The sequence below is a fragment of the Protopterus annectens genome, chromosome 13.part0, assembly GCF_019279795.1.
Source record: "Protopterus annectens isolate FY-2018-M chromosome 13.part0, PAN1.0, whole genome shotgun sequence".
Lineage (NCBI taxonomy): Eukaryota > Metazoa > Chordata > Ceratodontiformes > Protopteridae > Protopterus > Protopterus annectens.
Genome location: NC_056747.1, coordinates 1276289944 through 1276310843, shown reverse-complemented (window position 1 = coordinate 1276310843; position 20900 = coordinate 1276289944). Strand labels below are relative to the sequence as shown.

At 42.2% G+C, this 20900-nt stretch overlaps 1 protein-coding gene across 2 annotated transcripts in view; it reads right to left on the bottom strand.

Annotated features, from left to right (window-relative positions):
* PCGF2 (polycomb group ring finger 2) overlaps window positions 1-20900 on the bottom strand; it is a 718202-nt gene that overhangs the window by 167800 nt on the left and 529502 nt on the right. For both annotated transcript variants that reach the window (XM_044055286.1, XM_044055287.1), the window contains one exon: window positions 9839-9937. In XM_044055286.1, coding sequence (XP_043911221.1) covers window positions 9839-9937 — 99 coding nt within the window. The remainder of the gene's footprint in view (window positions 1-9838; window positions 9938-20900) is intronic.

The window sequence follows — 20900 nt, the reverse complement described above, 5'->3', positions numbered from 1 at the left end:
CCACATTCACCATTACTCTGAACTGTTGATCCCAAGTACTTAAACTTGTCCACCTTTACCAGCTCTACTCCCTGCATCCTCACCATTCCTCTACCCTCCCTCTCATTTACACACATATATTCTGTTTTAGCCCTGCTGACCTTCATTCCTCTGCTCTCTAGAGCATATCTCCACCTCTCCAGAGTCTCCTCAACCTGATTCCTACTCTCACTACAGATCACAATGTCATCTGCAAACATCACAGTCCACGGGGCCTCCTGTCTGATCTCATCTGTCAACCTGTCCATCACCACGGCAAATAAGAAAGGACTCAGAGCTGATCCTTGATGTAATCCCACCTCCACCTTAAATGGATCTGTCACTCCCACTGCAGTCCTCACCACTGTCACACTACCCTCGTACATATCCTGTACCACTCTTACATACTTCTCTGCCACTCCTGACTTCCTCATACAATACCACAACTCTTCTCTAGGCACCCTGTCACATGCTTTCTCCAAGTCTACAAAGACACAATGCAACTCCTTCTGACCTTCTCTGTATTTCTCCAATAACACTCTCAGAGCACAGTATTAATAAAATGCAAAATACAGTAACTATTCGAAAATATTACATGCAAGTCCAATATTTTACTATAATTATACAATAAAAATGCTGGGGGGGTCACAAAGCATAATTCCTAAGAATAACAGCTGTAGACATGAGTTTTCCATTACCTGAGGAAACAGCTGCACAATTAAATGTATTACACTGGTCTTAACCAGTTTTGCTGCCATAGACAGCTAAAATCCTAACTAGAAACCAGGCAACCCAAGCTTGTTCAGAAGTTTGGGTGCCTGTTACAGCCGGCATGGAGGACGGCAGAAATGATGAGGTTTATTAGACTTGCCTGTCTTGGGGCAGAGGGGCGAGGTATGTGATATGGGCACATTCTCCAAAGCTGAACTGCAGCTGCAGAATAATGGTCATAAGGAGGGGTGTCTGCTAATAATGGGGACAGTGAAAAAGATGAGCATTAGATGAGTTTTTAAGACTCATGGAATTCATCCTTCTGAGAATCCAAGTTGGACAGACAATACCACAGACATGTGCGCACACACTCCACCAGCACAGAGTCACTGCAATAGTTACAGATTATAATCATCGTCACCTCTCTCTTACTCTTGGCTGGTTCCAGTTCTACCTGACTGGCAGAAAACAAGCTGTATGACAGCAGCAGGTTTTCTTACCCTTCCTTGCTGTTCAAACAGGAGTACCCCAAGGCTGCATACTTGGACCACTCCTTTTCAACGTTTTTACCAACAACCTACATTCATCCTGCAGTATCTCATTTGTAATACAATACGCAGATGACTCTACTCTCTTATCTATCTCCAAAACTATCTCTGAACTACACACACTAACACAGAATTCATTTATCTCTGTTGAAAAATGGCTCAGAAATAATCAACTAATCCTTAACCTGAAAAAAAACACAACTCCTTCTCTTCCTACCACAGACACTCTCTCACCTTAAATCCAACTTTTCCCTTTCCTCCCTAGATAGCACCACTATCTCCCCTGCCTCACACACCAAACTCCTTGGGGTAATAATTGATGACAGACTAAAATCTGACTTGCACATACAACAGGCCATCAAAAAAACACCAAAAACTTAGACTACTGGAACAAAAAATTCCTCACTACTGCCACTAAATGCACTCTTGCACAGGCATCTCTCTTACCTAGTCTTCTATACACTTCCCCCATCCTTACCAATATCCACACTACCTCAGTGCAGAAACTGGATAAAACATACAACAAAATTGTCAGATTTATTCTAAACCAACCACACTTTTCACATCACTGCCTCTCACTAAACAAACGTCAGCGGCTGGAATTTCTGCACCTTCTCCTACAATCGCAGCCCCACACTACCTTTTCCATACTCAACCACCCCTCTGACTGCCTTGCTCTCGCCTCCCATGTTACTCCTTAGCCCCCCCCCCCCCCGGCCTCTCCGGAGTGCTGATCACCATCTTCTCTCAGTTTATAAACCCAAAAGGAATATTGACAAACTATTTACAAACACTCTGTCTCACTAAATTGGAACAAACTCCCTCTCCATATTAGATCCAACCTTTCCTTTCCCTGTTGTAAAAATGAGCTTAAATCCCACCTACTAAACTTGAAATTATGCCATTGCCTTGACCACACGTAGTCTTAGTCTGACTTAATGTGTAACCTGTTGCATCTCCTAACTTTCTTTCTCTGTTAGTAACTTCTGCTTAAACTAACCTCCTAAACCCTCAGCTCTACTACTATAGCCTTACTATAGCCCCCTCCTTTCTCTCTCCCCTCCCATTCTCCACACTATTTATCTCCCCCCCCCAACTTCCTATCAATGTCTGTATATTTTCCTTCTTTTGAACAATGATTAAATTTTTGTTTTTACTGTTATATGTAGTAAATTAATTTAGATCACTGCTATCAGTGCAACCTTGAATATTCATAATTTTTTTCTTTTGTTTTTCTCTTTATAATTAATTTTGTATTTGCATTGTTGCATTGTTATTTTTAATAGTTTCAGCATACAAAACCCACCACTGTCATAATCTTCACAAATTAGGCTGGCTAGAACTACCCAAGCAAATATACTATAAACAACTCATAGTAATTCATAAAATCCTTCACCAACCTACCCACACCCCCAGTCTAGCTAATATTATTACCCCATATTGCAACCTAGCATCCCTCTGCTCATCCAGAAGAATGCTAGTACAAACAACCAAAGCCAACAACTCAGCCGGAGATTCCTTATTCTCCAACTCTGCTGGAAAAAAAATGGAACTCCCTTCCTGCTGAACTAACCACCAATTGCTCCTTGCCTCATTTCAAAACATCTCTAAAGACACACATGCACAATGACTGGCTATGTCCATGTCTAAACTATGACTAACCCACACAATATTCAGACTGAGTTATGAGAAAAGGTTTGTCTCACTCTTATCTAGTCCCTATCAAACCCAACATTACTCAAAGAATCTATTAATCCATCTTGGCTCTCAAATGTAATTCCCCTTTAGTCTCTCCTTACCCTCCTTCAATTAAATTCTTTTACCCCTTTATATCTCTCTAGCTTCCATTATCAGGACTAGAACCTCCTTTTCAGCCTCTGCTGCTTCCTACCTAACCTACCCTTCTCTTATTTTATTCTTCCTTTCTTTCTTAATGATCATCCTTTTGCTATACCCACATTACTCTTTTATGTTTATTTTTTTCCCTTTATATTTCTTTCCATCTCCCTCTTTGTTGTTGTCTTTCTCATATCTAAATGTTACCTTACTTTGAACTTTTTATTAAATATGTAACCTATTTTGTTTTTGTATTTTGATTTTTGTTAAATTGCTAAATATCACTGCAACCTGTGTTTTAAATGTTTATCTGTTACTTGGAGCTTTTCTCCCTGGGCCTCCGCTGAAAATAGATATGTATTCAGTCAGACTTTCCCGGTTAACAAATGTAAAATAAAATAAAATAAAATAAATTGTCTTCTATGTTTCTTTGCTTATGTTTGCTGGGGCTCTTTCCCCTTGGGTCTCCACTGAAAATGGGCTGCTTACTATCAATGCATTGTAAACAGTTAATAACCTTTTCTTTTTTACAATTATTTTGTATTGTGATTATTTAATATTTGTATATTGTCACTTTATCTTTACTTTTTTGCTAGGGCATTTCCCTGAAAATGGGTTTGTTTGCAAACTCAGTTGGACTAACCCGGTTAACAAATGTGAAATAAATAAATAAATAAAATAATCTGTCAACCACCCTTTCCTGATTTTTTTTCCTACATGGGGTCAGTGTGTTTTGCCAACTGTCGCCACCTCTATCAATCCAATGCCACTCTTCTACCTCCAGTCATGCCTGTCTGTCACAGGTTTTCTCTTGCATAATCCATCCATCTCTTTGCTAGACATGCTCGTTTCTTCTTGCCTTCTTCCCGTCTCTCCTAACGCTTCTTCACCAGATTGTTTTCTGCTTTCCTGCACATCTGCACAAACCACTGTAATCCGCTCTTTCTGATTTTCTCTCAATTGGAGCTACTTTGGTACTTTGGCTTCTACTCTGATGTCCTCATTTTTTCGTCTATTCGACAGTGTGCATCCTACCACCCTTCTCCGGCCCTCCATTTCCATCACCTGTAGCGTCCTAAACTGCTCTGCCTTCACTGCCCAGGTTTCTGTACCATACAGGACTGCTCATGGTTTTGTGCACCCTACTTTTCAGCTGCTTTGCCATTCTTTTCCAAACTCTACCCCTGACACTCTGTGCCAGTTGACTGCAGCCCCTGTGCTTCTTGCTTTGGCTTCCTCATTTAGACTTCCTTTCTCTTTAACTACCCCTTCCAGATACCTGAAATTGTTTACCTGTTCCTCTATCTTACATCACATCTGCCATTAGGAAAACTGCAACAGACGCAGATATCACTAAGAAAACTATAGACTTGGTGCTGCAGTAAAAGTCTCCCACAAAGCAGGATGTTGCTGTAAAAGTCATAAGAAAGTAACTACAGATTTAATCCACCTCACTCTGTAAAGGGAAAAGGAAAACAGATTAACATTTTGCATATCAATCCATATGCAATACAGCTTTTGCAGGCACTGTAAGAAGCTCAGGAGTAGAAGCCCCCTTCTTAGAAGGCAAGCTGTCTTTTTTGGTAGCTGTCTACAGGGTACTGCGAATCCACTGACGTCCAAGCAAAGACTTTTTTTCTGTGACAGGGTTTACTGCATTAAGTGCCTCAACCAAAGAACAGTCTGTTATCTGTGCCACAGATTATCTGACGGGTGTCTCATTTTGGGTCAGTTTGTCCTATAAATGTACTGCATACCACACTGCTAATTCTTTTTGACTACCTGTGAAGGGATAAGAATTTTCCTTGTTTTCCCGTCAAATCAATCAAATGTCCCCCTGAGTGCCACCATCAGGTAGGTTTCCATATGAAGCAACACTGAAGACAATTAGTTTCAGGAATTCATCCTCTCCAAGGGACTGAAATTTTAGATACTTTTGCAGAGTAGATTTTCCTAACCGTCTTGTTGGTTTCTTTAATGATCTGCAAAGAAGCACATTCTACAATGGATGCCAAACAGCAAGCATCGAGGAAGACATCTTGTCTACTTTGCCTGGCAACTCAGATATTTTTTTCCTATTTTAAGCCTATGTTAAGTCCATCCCAACTTGCCCTTATCTGTTAAATTTCAACAGAACGACGACTTGTTCCATTGATAGATCCAAGAAATCCCCCCCCCCCCCCCAATGAAACTGACTGTGCAATTCAGGGTCAACCTGAAGGATAACTTTCAGGTAGGGAATACCTGAAGTGGCATAGTCTTCTGAGCTACTCCCATATAAAGTTATCCACATGGCAGGCAAGCACTTCAGTGACACAACTATTCCCCTCTAGGCTGAAAAACACAGCAGGGTCAACATGTAAGATTCTCGCTCCTGCTTTAACAATGTCTTCAACTTTGTTACACAGCAGAGCGGTGTATCTGCCAAACCAAACACACTTCACGAGTTTCAACAATTATCCCCTCATCCTGTCTCAGAAAGGAACAGGCACAAAAAGAGAATTGCATACCTTGTTAAACTACAGACTTACTGTTCAGCGTATGAAATTTCCTCCACTTCTGACAAACTATGGCCAAAAGGAGGTAGAGATACTGATGTATATGCTGGTGAATTTTTGGAAGGTCTTCAAATTCTCAAGCCTTAAGACATGCTCCGGGTGCCATGCCCTTAGATTCTTTCATGGTACACATCCACATAGTACTTCTTCAGAACCATTATCCCTCTCCAGCTCTTCATCTCATCCTGTTTTGCTGATTCATGTCCTTAATCAGGAGAACATCATGTTCTACATGTGAATCAGACAGCCATTTCTGATACTTGTTCAATGTGAAAAACTTCTACACATAATACATCATCAGACCCTGGAAAATCAGCTGGGTGCAAATATTTCAAGTTATACCAGTTTTTATATCTTCCTGTAGCTTTACCAGTGCCCCCCCTAAAAAAACTTTAGGCTGCACGATGCACTTCTTTTTTCCTTTTCCCATTGGCCTTTACTGTTACTACCTTGCTGTAGCATTTTGTGCCTGCTTCACTCCATTGGTAATAAATTCTTCCTTACTCACTTTGGATTTCTCCATCTCACCGTCACGTCTCTCATCTCATCACTGTCATTTTTATTACCGTACTGACCGGCGCTTCTTTTTAAGCCTTTTTTTTTTTGCTCCTCCCCAAGAACCTTGGCCAATGGCTCATCTACCTTTTACACAACTGGTCCACTGATTCTGGTTAAATGGAAACCAGGTATTCCTGTGCTAAGCGAGAGCCCCAAGGCCCATTCCTTCCTTCCCTCTAAGGAATCTCAACCAGCCCTCTAATCTCTGGCAAGAGTCGAGGGGTGCGGAGCAGGTCAGCTTGCTTGCTTATTCTGGGAGGTGGAGGGAATAACCTACCCTCTCTCCTTAACAGCACACCCTCCCATAGATGTCTCCATTGAGCCAACCAACTTCCTCTGAAGGGGAAGCATACCTCTACGAGACAACTTCCCCTTGGCTGCAAAGTGCAAATGCATAGGGCCAGTCCACCTCCCTTAACCCAGGATGGGTGAGCTGTCAGGATCGACTCACCCCTATTCTCCCCAGCCAGTATCTACAGGCACTCGAGCCACTAATCGAAGTTAAGTCATATGCATCATAGTTAATCAAATTTGGGTCACCTGAGTCGTAGGCAGGGATTTTTTTCTCTATGCCACTTTTCTGGCTTTTGTTTCAGTCTTGATTTTACAGACCCCAAAATAAAATTTGATCGGTAATGGTTCCCGAATATTTTCTGGAGGGTTTACACTCTTAGGTAGACAAACAATTACAGGCTTCCTCTCTCTATCGTGTTGTAGTAAGAATATTAGGCTAATAACTTAAGGGGTCATTTTAAGCCCAGACAACTTCCTCTAATACAATCTGACAGGTAATGGTTCCCAAATGTTTGCTGGAGGGTATACATTCTTAAGGCCATTTCCACTCTGCACAGATAGCCCTTCTGCAGTATACCTTGTTTCTTATTTCAGGCATTTCATTTGTGGTATGATGTATTTCCTGTAGTGCTCCCCAGATTCTGTTCAAACATTCACCCTCAGGAAGTGTTCCCTTTGACACATGCAATGCTGAAACATGTTCACCCACCCCAATAAAGCAGGAAAGGAAACTTACCAGCTATAAGAGAAGGAAAGGGAGATTTGGGTTTGGACCAAACACAAGCTAATACAGACTGTATCCACAGACATCCTGCATTTTTCTGTCATCAGTGCCCAAATTAATGAATTTTCCTGTTACACCCACTACTAGCTTCCAGTTTTAACATTATTTCTGTCATCTCCAGAATGTCTCTCTCTCTCTTTAGGACTATGTGTTACCATAACCACAGTTTCAATACTGACATATCTCTAATTACATCATTACAACTTTTCCACCAATGTCACTGAATAACTTCGGAGGTGGACTTATTCAAAATGAGTGCTTTTTACACCCAGTGATAACAACAAATGAGATCACGGCACTGTATATTACCTTCTTGTTGTTGCACCACCTTAACCTGCTATTATTTTGTTAGCGATATGTTTCTCATAAATGTGCAATCCTGGGGATGCTATCTTGTACAGATATGAGGTGTCTCTGGTACCTCACCCACCCTTCTCAACCTTCAGTCTGACATGCTGCTCCCAAAGACAGCATGATAGATGCACTTCACTACGTTTAACTCCTTAATGTGAAATGACCTCAGGAAACAACAGCAAATTCTAGTACACTTAAGAAAGCACAATTGTGTAAGAATTTACCGTAACTATAGATGCACCCTCCTTTTTTACTACGGCTATTTCTACTAATTCTCTCCTGTCTCCCTCTGTTTCTGCCCTATGGAGAATATCCTAAAACAAGGGGGCTTCCTCACCACTTCATGCTTCACCTCTCCTAGCTGACCACTTCTTTCTCAAGGGTCTTCAGGCTGCTGGCTTGGAGGCTGTGGAATTACGCTCTTACATCCACCTATACAACCCTATGTTTTTTAAGCTAAGGTCACATGTCTGCCATATGATCCTGGGAAGGTAAAGCTTTGGTACCCCAGCCAGATGTCAGTGGTGATAACCCAATGGTTACGAATACTGCAACAATGATTTCAAGCAGGACATCCACAGGCTCACACTGCTGTAGTATTAAGTATCGCCTTGAAAATGGTCGCTATATTTTAGACGATCACAAGATGAAGTACAACTTCAGTCATTAACAGCACAAAGACAGAGGCACACACTGACAGAGAAGCAGGTTGTGGGCACACTACCCCAGAAGATAGCCCCCGAAAAGGAAAATCCAGCCAAATCACCCCATTCTGACCACACCAGCTTCAGCTCATGACTCATGAACATGTCTGGTACCTGTGGACTCAACATTTTTACTACAGAGATTGACTTAAAAAATGCAAATCACTGAATCGCTAACCAGAATGCTCAACCTAATTTATTTTACCTGCAGCAAATAGCTAAAATATATGGGAACATTTCTAACAAAATAAAAAAAATTACAGTAAAACAAGCTTGTATAATAACAAGCTATAAGTCATAGATTACTTATTTACTGAAGAACAAATGCAGAAAGCTGCAGTAATAAGCCAGTGCAATAGTTACCTATACTATGGGCTAAATGCTCTTTTTTGTAACAGTCTCATAATCCCGGCAGAATAACATTTTGTAACACATCTGCCTTATGAAAGATCAGAACCTCTACCACAGCTTTATGAAGGCATTGAAGATTAAAAATACCTGCAAGCATCCTGATTTGCATGGCATCTTGTGCATTATGCATATTTTACCTAATAAAAAGTAACATTTTCTGAACTCAGCAGCTAAGGCAATATACAGCTAAACAAATGTTTCCAATATTAGCAAGGCAAAACAGAAATAATATCAGTCACAAAATCGATGTGCCTATGTACTTCTGATTCAATATTCAAGCCCTAAAACGGATGCTTCTGAGGTAAATATTAACTATATATGGCACAGTAAATCAAACCAAGAGAAAGACAGAGAAATAGGCAGTTACATTCCAAATCGTGTGTGTGTGTGTGTGTGTGTGTGTGTGTGTGTGTGTGTATATATATATATATATATATATATATATATATATATATATATATATATATATATATATATATATATATGTGTGTGTGTGTGTGTGTGTGAAGGCGTGTGTGTGTGTGTGTGTGTATCAGAAAGTTTCCAAACAGGAAACAAAATCAAAAACACCCCCCCCCAAAGGAACAGCCTTAAAATTAGATAACAGATAAGATTCAGGGCAAATATTTTAACAGTTGAACGTACATGGATTGACATTTCATGTGTTTGAAATGCTTATTTTCTCTTGAAGCAACTTAGAATACAGTGGAAAAAAGATTTAACTTCTGACTTGAAGCATGAATTAGACATATTCCAGTTGCTGGACTGTGACAGAGCAGGGGACTGTACATTTCACAGCAGTGAGTTATTTGTGGTCTGTCAGGGACAGACAGCTACCCACGTCACAAAGCAGTACATTCAGCCTGATAAGCAGTGTCCCCACCTACTTATGTTTGAGCCTCACTGTAAGTAAAGAATGCAGTTAAAATTCCCACTGTTGTATTACACAGAAGGGTTTCTGTTTATTAAATATCTCCTAGCATGCTGTCAAACAATAAAATGCATCAATTTCCAGCAATAATTTTATGATTACCCTTGAAAACAGCCATGAGAAGAACTTACTTTGTAATTACAGGGGATATCCATCTTATTTCTCAGGAACTTAGCCAGAAGCGTCACTGTCATAGCAGCTGGGCAGCGAAGGAACCGCCGGCTGTTTGTCTTTTAGGGTTTGCACACATTTGAAAGAGAAAGAAATGATTACAACATTAGGGACAGCAAACGATGTATGAGCAGGACACAAACAATTTGGCATAAACAGTACAAGCTTCAACATTAGGAGGCCTCAGATCCAGGCTCCTTCCAGTTACTTAATTTTGCTACAGTCAAAACAAGCACTGAAGGAAATAATGCAATAAATGATGGAATTGCTCAGCTATGACTTTTTAAGTTGTGTGACTTGTCATTTATGATGTAGTTTTTATTTTGCTGTTTGTAACTTTGTGTAGAAACTGAGCAAAGTGCATCTGCTATGACTTAAGCATAACACTGTGATTCTGGCCCTTAAAGTTACACTTGCTTCACCTGGATTTACTAATGTTTTTCATAAAGTCAGACCTTTTTACCAGTTTAAAACAAATTAAATAAAGTCCACGCAAAGATTCTATACCACTAACTATATGGGCCTGGTACACAAACACCTTCTATTGTGAGAAATAAGAAAGCTCTCACCTTTCGGCCCTTCCCCTTGTGCAGCCTGGATGTCCACTAGGTGTGGTGTCGCCTATGTGACAGCTGCAAGGGTACAACAGGAAGCTGTACAGACTACGGAGCTCTACATCTAGAAGTCCAAGTAAAGCTTCGGACTCTGCACTGGACCTGGCATATGGACCCCACAAATATCAACAGTAAAGTTACACCACTCTGACAGGAGTGTTTCTTCATAAACACATTTTCATGAACTACCACTAGAAATCAAGCTTAAGCTTCCACTCTGAAAGGAGTTCAGAATGGAATGCCTTAATTCATGTTAGGTATCCTGTACTCCTAAACACAATTAGAACACTACATTTTTAGTGTGGTCTCAGTTCACTCATTAAGTACAGCGATGGGTATTTGAAGTATTCAGCCTTAATAAACCTAAAAAATGACAGGAGTCTCAAATGAGATGAAAGGATTCCGAGCAGTGCATACTGCAGTGGTAGGAGGAATACCCTTCCTTCCTTCCTTACTCTCAGCTGAAGATTTCCATCTGTCCTGCAGCACTGACTTAAACATAAAGAATCCTACCACAAACAATGCTATACATACCAGTCACACACAAACACCACAGGAAGTACTCAGACGAGTGTTACTTTAATCAGAACTGTGCACTATGCTATACTTGACATCTCACAAAATTCAAACACTGAAAACATGAAGTCCATGCATACATTTTCCTGTTCTCCAAACTTGTAAGAGCACATAATTCCCTCAGTCATGAAACCAACCCTGTGGTGAAGTTGTGGATGCAAGTGCTATTACAGAATACTTCACGTGAATCTTGTCTTGTTATATTGTGCATACCATAATTACAGCAAACCACTGCCGTTTTTGACTGTTCTGGCTGATCTACCCTATGGGGCCCTGTGTGGGGGCACACCTTGCAAATTAATTTCAAGTCAAGGTTTGTGTTGGTGGTGAGAAATCACCCAAGAGCTATGATGCTACTATGCCTCCACCCAGAAGCACAGGGTGGTATGAAGGGGCAGCCACTGGTGGGTACAAGGTGTTACAAGCCATGATCGTGGGTTGACAATCGATCAGTAGTCCACTTATGGTATTCATTTTTGTACCAGCAGTTCTGAATTCTCTTACAGAAGTTAATTTTCTGCAGTACAGGAGTGTTTCAGTGCTTCATGTGTGGTATAAGTTGTATCACACAGCTTGCAAAGGTTTAAAAGTAGAACTCCTTTTTATTTTTACCTCTCTATTGATGCACAGAAAGGGACCTGGCTTGTCCTCTTGCTATTTGCTCCTCCACTGAGGAGTGTTTACTAGACAGGGAATGGGCCTTTTTGTTTGCTCCACAACTGTTTGTGGGACACCAGATGACAGAATGGCACTGATCACTAGATGAACCCACCCAAGCTACGACACTGCATGATCAGTTTTCTGCCCTATGCTCCCCAATCCCCAATCAGCCTGATCAGTTTTCTGCCCTATGCTCCCCAATCCTCAGTCAGCCTGATCAGTTTTCTGCCCTACGCTCCCCAATCCCCCAATTAGGAACAGTGTTAAGACAGAGAGCACCTGCCTGATACACTATGGGAGTACCAACTTCTTGACCTCCACCAGGAAGTGCATTTTGTAGCACTTCATCCCTCCTTCTTCAGTTGAGAGAGGGAGTTACCCCTTCAACCACTCAAATCTCTGCCGACCCTGAAAGACCCTCTGTGGTGTTTTTTTTTTGTTTTTTTTAATCAATAGCTCTGGTGAACACTTACCCATATGTCAGCAAGGTGCCTTGCATTAATTAGGCTGCACTACACAGAGGGTAAAAGTCAAGGTCTGGAAATGCTGCCAGCAGCCATCACTTCCTGTTTAAATGAAGGGATAGCATGTGTCCCAATGTCACCAGATACCAGCTGAATACCTCTGTCTTTGTCACAGGAAGTCACAAGACAGGGGTAAACAGAGGTATGGCATTTGTATGATAGCATCCAAAAGATAACAGGCACGGTACAGAATGGTGGAAATCAAATGCTGCAGTTCCGAAATTATGCTCCCTGTTGTTCTCGTACATCACTGAACTCAAGGAAGCAGTAATGCAGCTAAAGATAACAAAGGGTTACATGCAATCTATCAACAGAATACTTTAGTCAAAATAGGAATGTAAACTATTGCATAGATTCTTGGTACAGTTATAAAGTCTGTAAGTGTGAGATTGCCAAGTATAAGGCCAAAATGTACAAGCACTAGACCAAGTGCTTGTGTGTGTTACATTAGCTCATGGAAGTCTCCATGTTTGACAAAAGGTCATTCATTGACAGCATGAGTGCGCATGTGTATGTGTCTGTGTGTGTGAGACAAAGAGAGAGAGAGTGTGTGTGTGTGTGTGTGTGTGTGTGTGTGTGTGTGTGTGTGTGTGTGTGTGTGTGTGTGTGTGTGTCGGAGTGAGAAACCATGTATGTGTGTAAGAGAGAGAGAGAGACAGAATATATATGTGTGTGCGTCTGAGTGAGAGAGAGAGAGTGTGTGTGTGTGAGTGAGAGAGTAAGTGTGCGCGTCTGTGTGAAAGAGTGTACGTGTATGAGTGAGAGACAGAGTGTGTGTGTGTGAGAGAAAGTGTATGTGTGTGTCTGAGTGAGAGACACAGTGTATGTGTGTGAGTGACAGAGACAGAGAGAGAGAGAAAAAGAGTGTCTGTGTGTGTGTGTGTGTGTGTGTGTGTGTGTGTGTGTGTGTGTGTGTGAGACAGAGAGTGAGTGTACGTGTGTGTAAGAGTATTAGAGTGGGTAAGTTGAGCCTGTATCTGCGTGAATGTGACAGCACAGTGTCCATGTATGTGAAACAGATATGGAGAGAAAGGTGTGGGCTTGCATATTTTTGTTTACACGTACAAGGCTGGTTGATGAAAGAGCTTGTGTATGTGTGCATGGATATCAGTGAGTCAGTAGGGTTTGTCAGAGCGAGGATGGTGAACAAAAGGGTTAAAGAAGTTCCTACTTCTCTCCACTGCTGTGCAGTCCTGAAGTTACAATATATATGAAGCTGTGGATGTGCAGGGAGGCTTGCCCTCCTGACAAAATGCATACTTTATTTTGTTTTAAAAGTCAATGGGAAGCACCACTGATTAGCGGAATTCAATTATGTTCATTTCAATAAAGCCTTCTTTCATGGAACAAACTTGGGACAGTTTTTGCACCTCTACACAAGGTCAGTGCTGTACCCAAGAAATGAATGTCCCATTAGCCTCACCAGTAATGTAAGTGAAATCATGAAGTGACTATTTGTCAATCTTATTACCAGCAAATTAGCAACTTACAAACACTTGGGTCCTAGTCACTACATTTTTATGAAGGTTAAGTCTTGTTTGCTTAATTCTGTTGACTTTTTTAGAGTGCCGCTCAAGTCACTGAGTGGGGGGCATTGTAGTCATGCTGCTTTACACCTTGCTAATGCACTTAACACAACTCTCCAGGTGAGCACTGTTGAAAACTTACCAGCTTAACTCACTCAAGCCTAAAATGCCTTTTTTGTATACTTCCACTGCCTTATGGTGTCCAGAACTTTTTTGGGTCTGGCTTCTTTAACTAAGTGGCTTTCTGGCTTATGGTAGGAAGTATTAGAAAGGCCAAGCAGTTATTAACAAAATGACACTAAGACTGTTAGTCTAGAATGTCCTGCAGTGGGGAAATCGATCTTTGTTTGCTATGTAGGTAGTAGGTAAATAGGTCTGCAAGTAAATTTTATGCTATCAGTCTGCAGACTATTACAAGTATAGCCAATAACTAGAGGTCAGAATCAAACTCTGTACTTTGCATCTCTATAGTGCTGTGGATTTGGCAACAAGACTTTCCCACCAATTATGACATAAATGGAATCCAACTTAAAAGGCAATACACTCCATAGAATTCTAGGCACATTCAGTTACAATAAGATGACCTTAGATCATCATGTATCAATTGCTGTAAGAAAATAATTTTTAATGCCCACGATTATCAAAGGTACATTCTCAAGATCCAGAGAGGTATTTGTTCCCCTATAGTCCCCCATTATTAGGCCAGTTATTGAATATAATAATCCTGCGGGTAGATTTACATTTGACTACTACAAATGCTTGTCTCAGCATGTAAGATTTCAATGTTTCCTAGTAAAAAAAAAAAAAATCAAAGGGCTAGACTCCCTTAGGTACCTGGATAGATTAAAATGCCTACAACCTTCTTCTGAAAGACACTGATTTACCAGCTCTTCTTCCCCTCAGTAACACTGGTAATGATAGGAACACACACACACTCCAAAACCCTCAACTTACACTGTAACCGACAGGACTTCTTTGAAGGACAGCTTTATTACCCAAAGAACTCTCTACCCTACCTGTGGAACAAGCATCCCCTGCATGCTAATCACCGACACCTCAGCCTACTTCAAGTTACGTCTTGATCACTGGATAGGATCACATAAACTTATGCCAAGGATTTTAAGAATGACCCCTATTAGAATGAAATGTAAACTGCTCTGTGATACTTCCTGGGAAACAGCTTAGCTTTATATGTTGTTTTAAGCCACCTGTTTATTGTACATATCCCTCGGCCTTCCTTCCAAAGTTTAATGTTTTACACAGTGCAGACTCTGATTTGCCTGGGTCTTTGTGTTGTTTTTGCCTGTGTGGCTTTTCTGTGTGACCTTTTTACTTGTGTTGTTTTGTAACATGAAAAAAAGATTTTCAAGACGGGCATTTAAGATCAGCCTTGGCTGCTGGTTTAAAGGAATACACTGTTAATTTTTCCAGCATGAACCTTAGAACCCAAGGGAGGTTACAGGTTGCTTTACACACTTTTAAGGATAGCAGACAGAAAGAGTAAAAGCCTTGATGAAAGTCTGAAAAAGTCACCAAATGCATCCTGACTGCAGAATAACTTGAACCATGACCAAAACTGTATGCCAGAAACTGCAAAACTGCTCAAGAAGAGACTGAGACCTTGGTTAGTGGCCACAAAGAAAATGTTGCATATTTACTTAAGCAAAGAGGGCTGCTAGGTAGTTATGAGGATCTCTGGTCATTACTGGAACTGGAGAAACCATGCAGTTATAGTCTTAGTGATGGAGGGTCCAGACAGGAGTTGCTGGACAGACGAGACAGGAGACCCTTGACGGGGATCTGAGGAGTTGAGGTTTCTCTAGAAGTGAGGCCAGCAAAGGAAACCACATTTGTCTGGGCCAGCAGAGAGCCATGAGAATGATCCTAGCTTTGTGTTGTCTGGCTTTCTGTACAAACATCATTCTAAGGGGCAATGAGGAAAGAGCCAAGAATGATCCTAGCTTAGTGTTCTCTGGCTTTCAAATCATTCTAAGGGGCAATAGGGAAAGAGCAGAAATACTAGGAGTCCACTGCTGGACACCACCTCCGGGACCGAAGTACACGGTAAAGTGGTGTCGTCGGCCTGGAGCGGTTGAATTACCACCTCCGAAGAGGCCGATGCACTCACGGTAGGTTTGGGAGTGGTATCGGTGGACGACGCGGGCCGAGGATGTCGGTCCCGGTCCTTATGTTTTTTGGAAATATGTGCTGTCGGTTGTTCCGACGGCATGATATAAGCGTAATTTTCGCCAAAAAAATCTTCGGCAAATTCTGCCCAGTGCCTGAGTGTGCGCTTATTAAAGCAAGCACAGGCAGCAAAGGCCGAGACGTCGTGGTCTGGGCCCAGGCAGGGAAGGCAGTAAGAGTGGAAGTCCTTATGAGATATTTGTTTACCACAAGACAAACAATTGTTAACTTTTTCAATTTTTTCTGACATCGGCTGAGGCAAGAAAAATGTTCCCCAACGGGGTACTTAGCTTTTTGATGACTTCGGTAACTGAAAGCACAGGAGCTGACCGACTGGCACTTGCGAACTGCTTCTGCTTCGGGCACCACGCGGCAAGAAAGACTGGAGAAGATACTGTCGGCTGATGCTTTTATACCCCAGCCACTCTGACGTCGGGGAAGAGGCGACATCAGCCGACGCCGGACCCAGACTTTGGAATCCGGCCGACCGAAGGGCTGCCTGAGGCAGGACAACCCATATGTCAGGACTGCAGTTCCATTCTTGAAGGACATCCACATTTGTCTGGGCCAGCAGAGAGCTATGAGAATGATCCTAGCTTTGTGTTCTCTGGCTTTCTGTACAAACATCATTCTAAGGGGCAATGAGGAAAGAGCCAAGAATGATCCTAGCTTTGTGTTCTCTGGCTTTCAATACAAACATCATTCTAAGGGGCAATGGGGAAAGAGCATAAATACTAGGAGTCCACTGCTGGACACCACTACAGCATTTCTGGAACACCCCATGGGAAATGAAGGAGAAACTGCTGCTGCATTTAATGTTGGTCAGGGACGCACACCGGCCACATCAAGGCTTTCCCCAAAGGCAGAAGATGATGTTTACCAACTGAATGAGAAGCCATTCATGAGGCATCAGTAAGCATCAACTGAGCTTGACAGACAGATAGCTGGCTTGAACAAGAATATGAATTGCTATCAAAAAGTGATCAGTCAAGAACACTGCCATAACCTCTTGGCTTCTCAACACAGAGGGGTAAAAATAAGTTTTCCTGTTTGTTGATGTACCAAGCAGCTGCCATGTTGTCGAAGTGAACGGCAAAAGCATCCAGAGGGAGGGAGAGGCCATACAGAGCCCGAAATGTCATTGTGACTACCTTAGTCTCTACAAAAATGATGTACAGAAAGGCCTCTTTCAGTGACAAAGCCCCTTGGACTGTCTGGCCTAAATAATGCCCACACCACTCTACAGCAAAATAATCTGTGGTTATTATGCTTAGAGAAGGAGGGGTAAAGGGATTCCCCAGCAGAGAATATCCACAAGAAGCCAGCACAGAAGATGTAAATGAACGATGCTACAAACACCCATTAGATCTGAAATGGAAGAAACATTCAGTCTACATTCAGAGATCACTGGACACTGAGTTATCTGTCAAAAAGGAATTAAGGAAATTATCACTTCCTTAAGACCTAGAACTATGAGCCAAATTGCATCTATCTCTGTGGGGCTAGTTAATGGGAGACGTATGTTAGACTGAAAATTCAAAAATCAGTCTGGCAGAAGGCTGGCAAGTAAGTTTTTTTCCTTAGTAACAGATGATGAAAATCCATGCTTGCAATGTCTCCACCTGTGGCTTGACAGTGTTCATGGATATTTCCAAGGACGGGAACAGCTGCAGATGATAGCCACCTGCATTTATCAAAGTCTACCTCGTCCGTCAAAGCTGCTAGAAATCCAACCATCCAGATAAAAGAAATCTCATGTCTCTTTCAGCCTGAGATGAGCTGTGACAGCCACCAAACCTCTGCTGAACACTCTGAAGGCTGTGGAAAAGTAAAGCAGAAGGGTTCTGATCTAGTAATGATTACAATCCCCCCCCCCTGAAGCATAGGCACTTTCTGGATGCCTTGGCTCTCAATTTCCAAGCAGGAAGCCTGAAGGTCTACAAAGCACACCCAGTACCACATTTCTAAGCAAGGAAGTACTGACTGCATCATGATTATCTGGAATATTCTCTTTTTTACATGCAGATCTGGGCCTATTAGGTCTAAGATGGACCTGAGATCCTTTGTCTTCCTTACAATAAAAAAGAATGTGGAACAGATTCTGGACCCTCTCTAGTCTGGTGAGATTTCTTGGGTGATGTTTTTGTCAGGAGATTTTTTTCTCTCTATTACTGTTGTCTCCTGACACGGTGGAATGTCAGGGAGGGGTCGGGGGGGCTTAGTGGAGGTATGAGTAAGGTGTTGTACCCTCAGTATTCATAACAGTAGGGAGCAGCTGCCTGCAGTACCACCGTCCGGACAGAATACCAAAGTCTTTGTCCTAGAGGGTACGTGTGACGTCAGCCACGAGGACCATAAACCGGCGTTAGGTATAAAGGTGACGTATACACGTACTTCCTCAGAATAGTTTCTGCTGCATACACTAGTGCCGCTGAGGTTTTTCAGGAGGGTCCTAACTGAGACCCTTACACTTACATGCCTGCTAGAGCCAGGGCAGTAATAAGGCTATGTAGGCAGAGACTTGGGGAAGAAGATGACCACAGGTGTTCATAAAATACCTGCTATAGCAGAAACAGGAAACAGGGGGTAGAAGGGAGGGACTGAATACTGCAAGAGAGAAGAGGAGGACATCAATGGTTATAATAAGGTCTTACACAACTATTCTATGTCCTTCTATTCTGATGTTGCAGTATTCATAAAGTACAGTTGTGTACACTTACCACAGATGTAGATGTTCAAGTGTATTCACTGTTGCAGTCATCACACTTGGGTTATCTGCCTGCAGGTAGCTCTCAGTCGGCCCAAATACCAGAGACTTAGTATTTCTGCGTCTGTTGCTGTCGATGCAGGACTGATGTCAGGTCGTCAGGGGTATAAAAACAGGCACTCAATGCCATTACATCAGTTTTTCTTGCCCCAAATGTCAGGAGCCCCCCAACAGAGAGCTAAGCTATGTTGGGAAAATCACCACCAGTAAAAAGTAAATACCAATACCAATACCTCTGTAAGGGGAGAGTAATATACACAGACAGAAGAGAGAGAAGGGGGCTGGAGGGAGTGAAAAGTACAGTTGTGTACACTTACCATAAATGTAGATGTTCAAGTGTATTCACTGTTGCAGTCATTACATTTGGGTTATTTGCTTGCAGGAAGCCCTCAGTCGGCCTGATTAAAAAAGTCTTGGGTCCTGCGTCAGTTGTTGTCCCTGCTTCCATGACATCAGGTCGTCAGGGGTATAAAACATGCAGCCAATGCCATTACATCAGTTTTTCTTGCCCCAGATGTCAGGTGCCCCCTAATGGGAAGCAATTAAATATAACTGTTGCAGTCATTACATTTGGGTAGATTCCCAAAGCTATAGTTGGGAGGAGGAATTTAGATAGCATTAGGACCAGCTATAAGGCCCTGCAAGACTGCAGTGGCAAAGCCAGCTCTGGATTTAGAGAAAATTGGCAAATGATAATGCTTGGTGAAAGTATGTACAGAACTCCGGGTATCAGCTTCTAGGATGTCCCTGGTAGGGATGCCTTTGAGAAAGGCTGTAGAGGTAGACGCAGCCCTGGTGGAGTGAGGTCTGATCCCCTGTGGGATAGTTTTCCATGGTGCTTATAGCAGAAATGAATGCAATGGCCTATCCATTTAGAAATGGTTTGCTTTGAAACAGCCTTCCCCTCTGCCCCTGCAGCAAATTCCACCAGCAGTTCTTCAGATTTCCTTTGAGGTTTAGTCCTATCCAAGTAGAATCTAAGTTGTCTGTGCACATCCAAGGAATGCAGTATCCGTTCCCCTTTGTTCTGTGGATTGGGAAAGAAGGTTGGCAAATTAATGGACTGATTAAGAGCCACACTGGATACCACCTTGGGCATGAAGGATGGATTGGTTCTGAGGGACACCCTGTCCGCATGAAAGATGAAGAAAGGCTCCACTGCCATAAGGGCCTGTAATTCAGATACACTTCTTGCTGAAGTGATTGCTAAAAGGAAAGCTGTTTTCCAAGAAACAAATTTTAAGTCTGCAGTAACAGCTGGCTCGAAAGGAGGTAGAGTGAGTTTCGCCAAAACAAAGTTAAGGTCCTAGGCTGGGGTTGGAGTTCTCCTGGGTGGTCGTAAGTTTTTGGCCCCTCTGAGGAACTGCTTGAGCAGTGAATGAGAGAAGAGAGGAGGTTCTGCGTTATAATGAGCTGAAATGGCTGAGGTGCACTTGGTAGCTCAAGGCTGTGTTCCACAATGCCATGGCTAGTCTGCAGAGGGGGTAAGAATGTGTACCCCCTGCTTGTTTATGTACCACATAACAGTGGTGTTGTCCATGTTTACCATTTGTTGTCCCTGGAAGGCTGTCAGAGCATTCTGTACAGCTAACATTTCTTTTTGATTGATATGCAGGTGCTTTTGACTTGGGTTCCATTTACCCTGAATGCACTTCACTGCCAGGTGAGCCCCCCATGCATGGTCTGATGCATCTGTTGTTAGGGTTTGGGCGGCAGGGGGTGGAGTGAAAGGTAGTCCCTTGTTTTGGTGGCAGGCCTCTACTCTAGATGTAGGCAAGGTATGATAGGAATCATTGCTTCTAGATCCTGAAAATGTTGACAACATAGGCTTTTTAGATACCACTGTAGTTTCCTCATATACAGTCTTGCATATGGAATCAGAAGAATGCAGGAGGCCATGAACCCCAAGGCTTGCAGTATTTGTCTTGCAGATAGCAGGGTTTTTGTGGCCACTTGTCTGAAGTAGCTTGTTAAATGAATTTGTTACTCTGGCGTGAGGAAAGCCATCTGGGAAGTTGTATTCAAGCTTGCTCCCAGGAATATAACTTGTTGACAGGGTACCAGGTGTGATTTCTTTTTGTTTATGGTGTACCCTAGACAAGTTAGAACCCTTTGTACAAAGGCCAGATGATTCAAAAGTATGTCCTGACTTTCTGCCTGAATTAGAC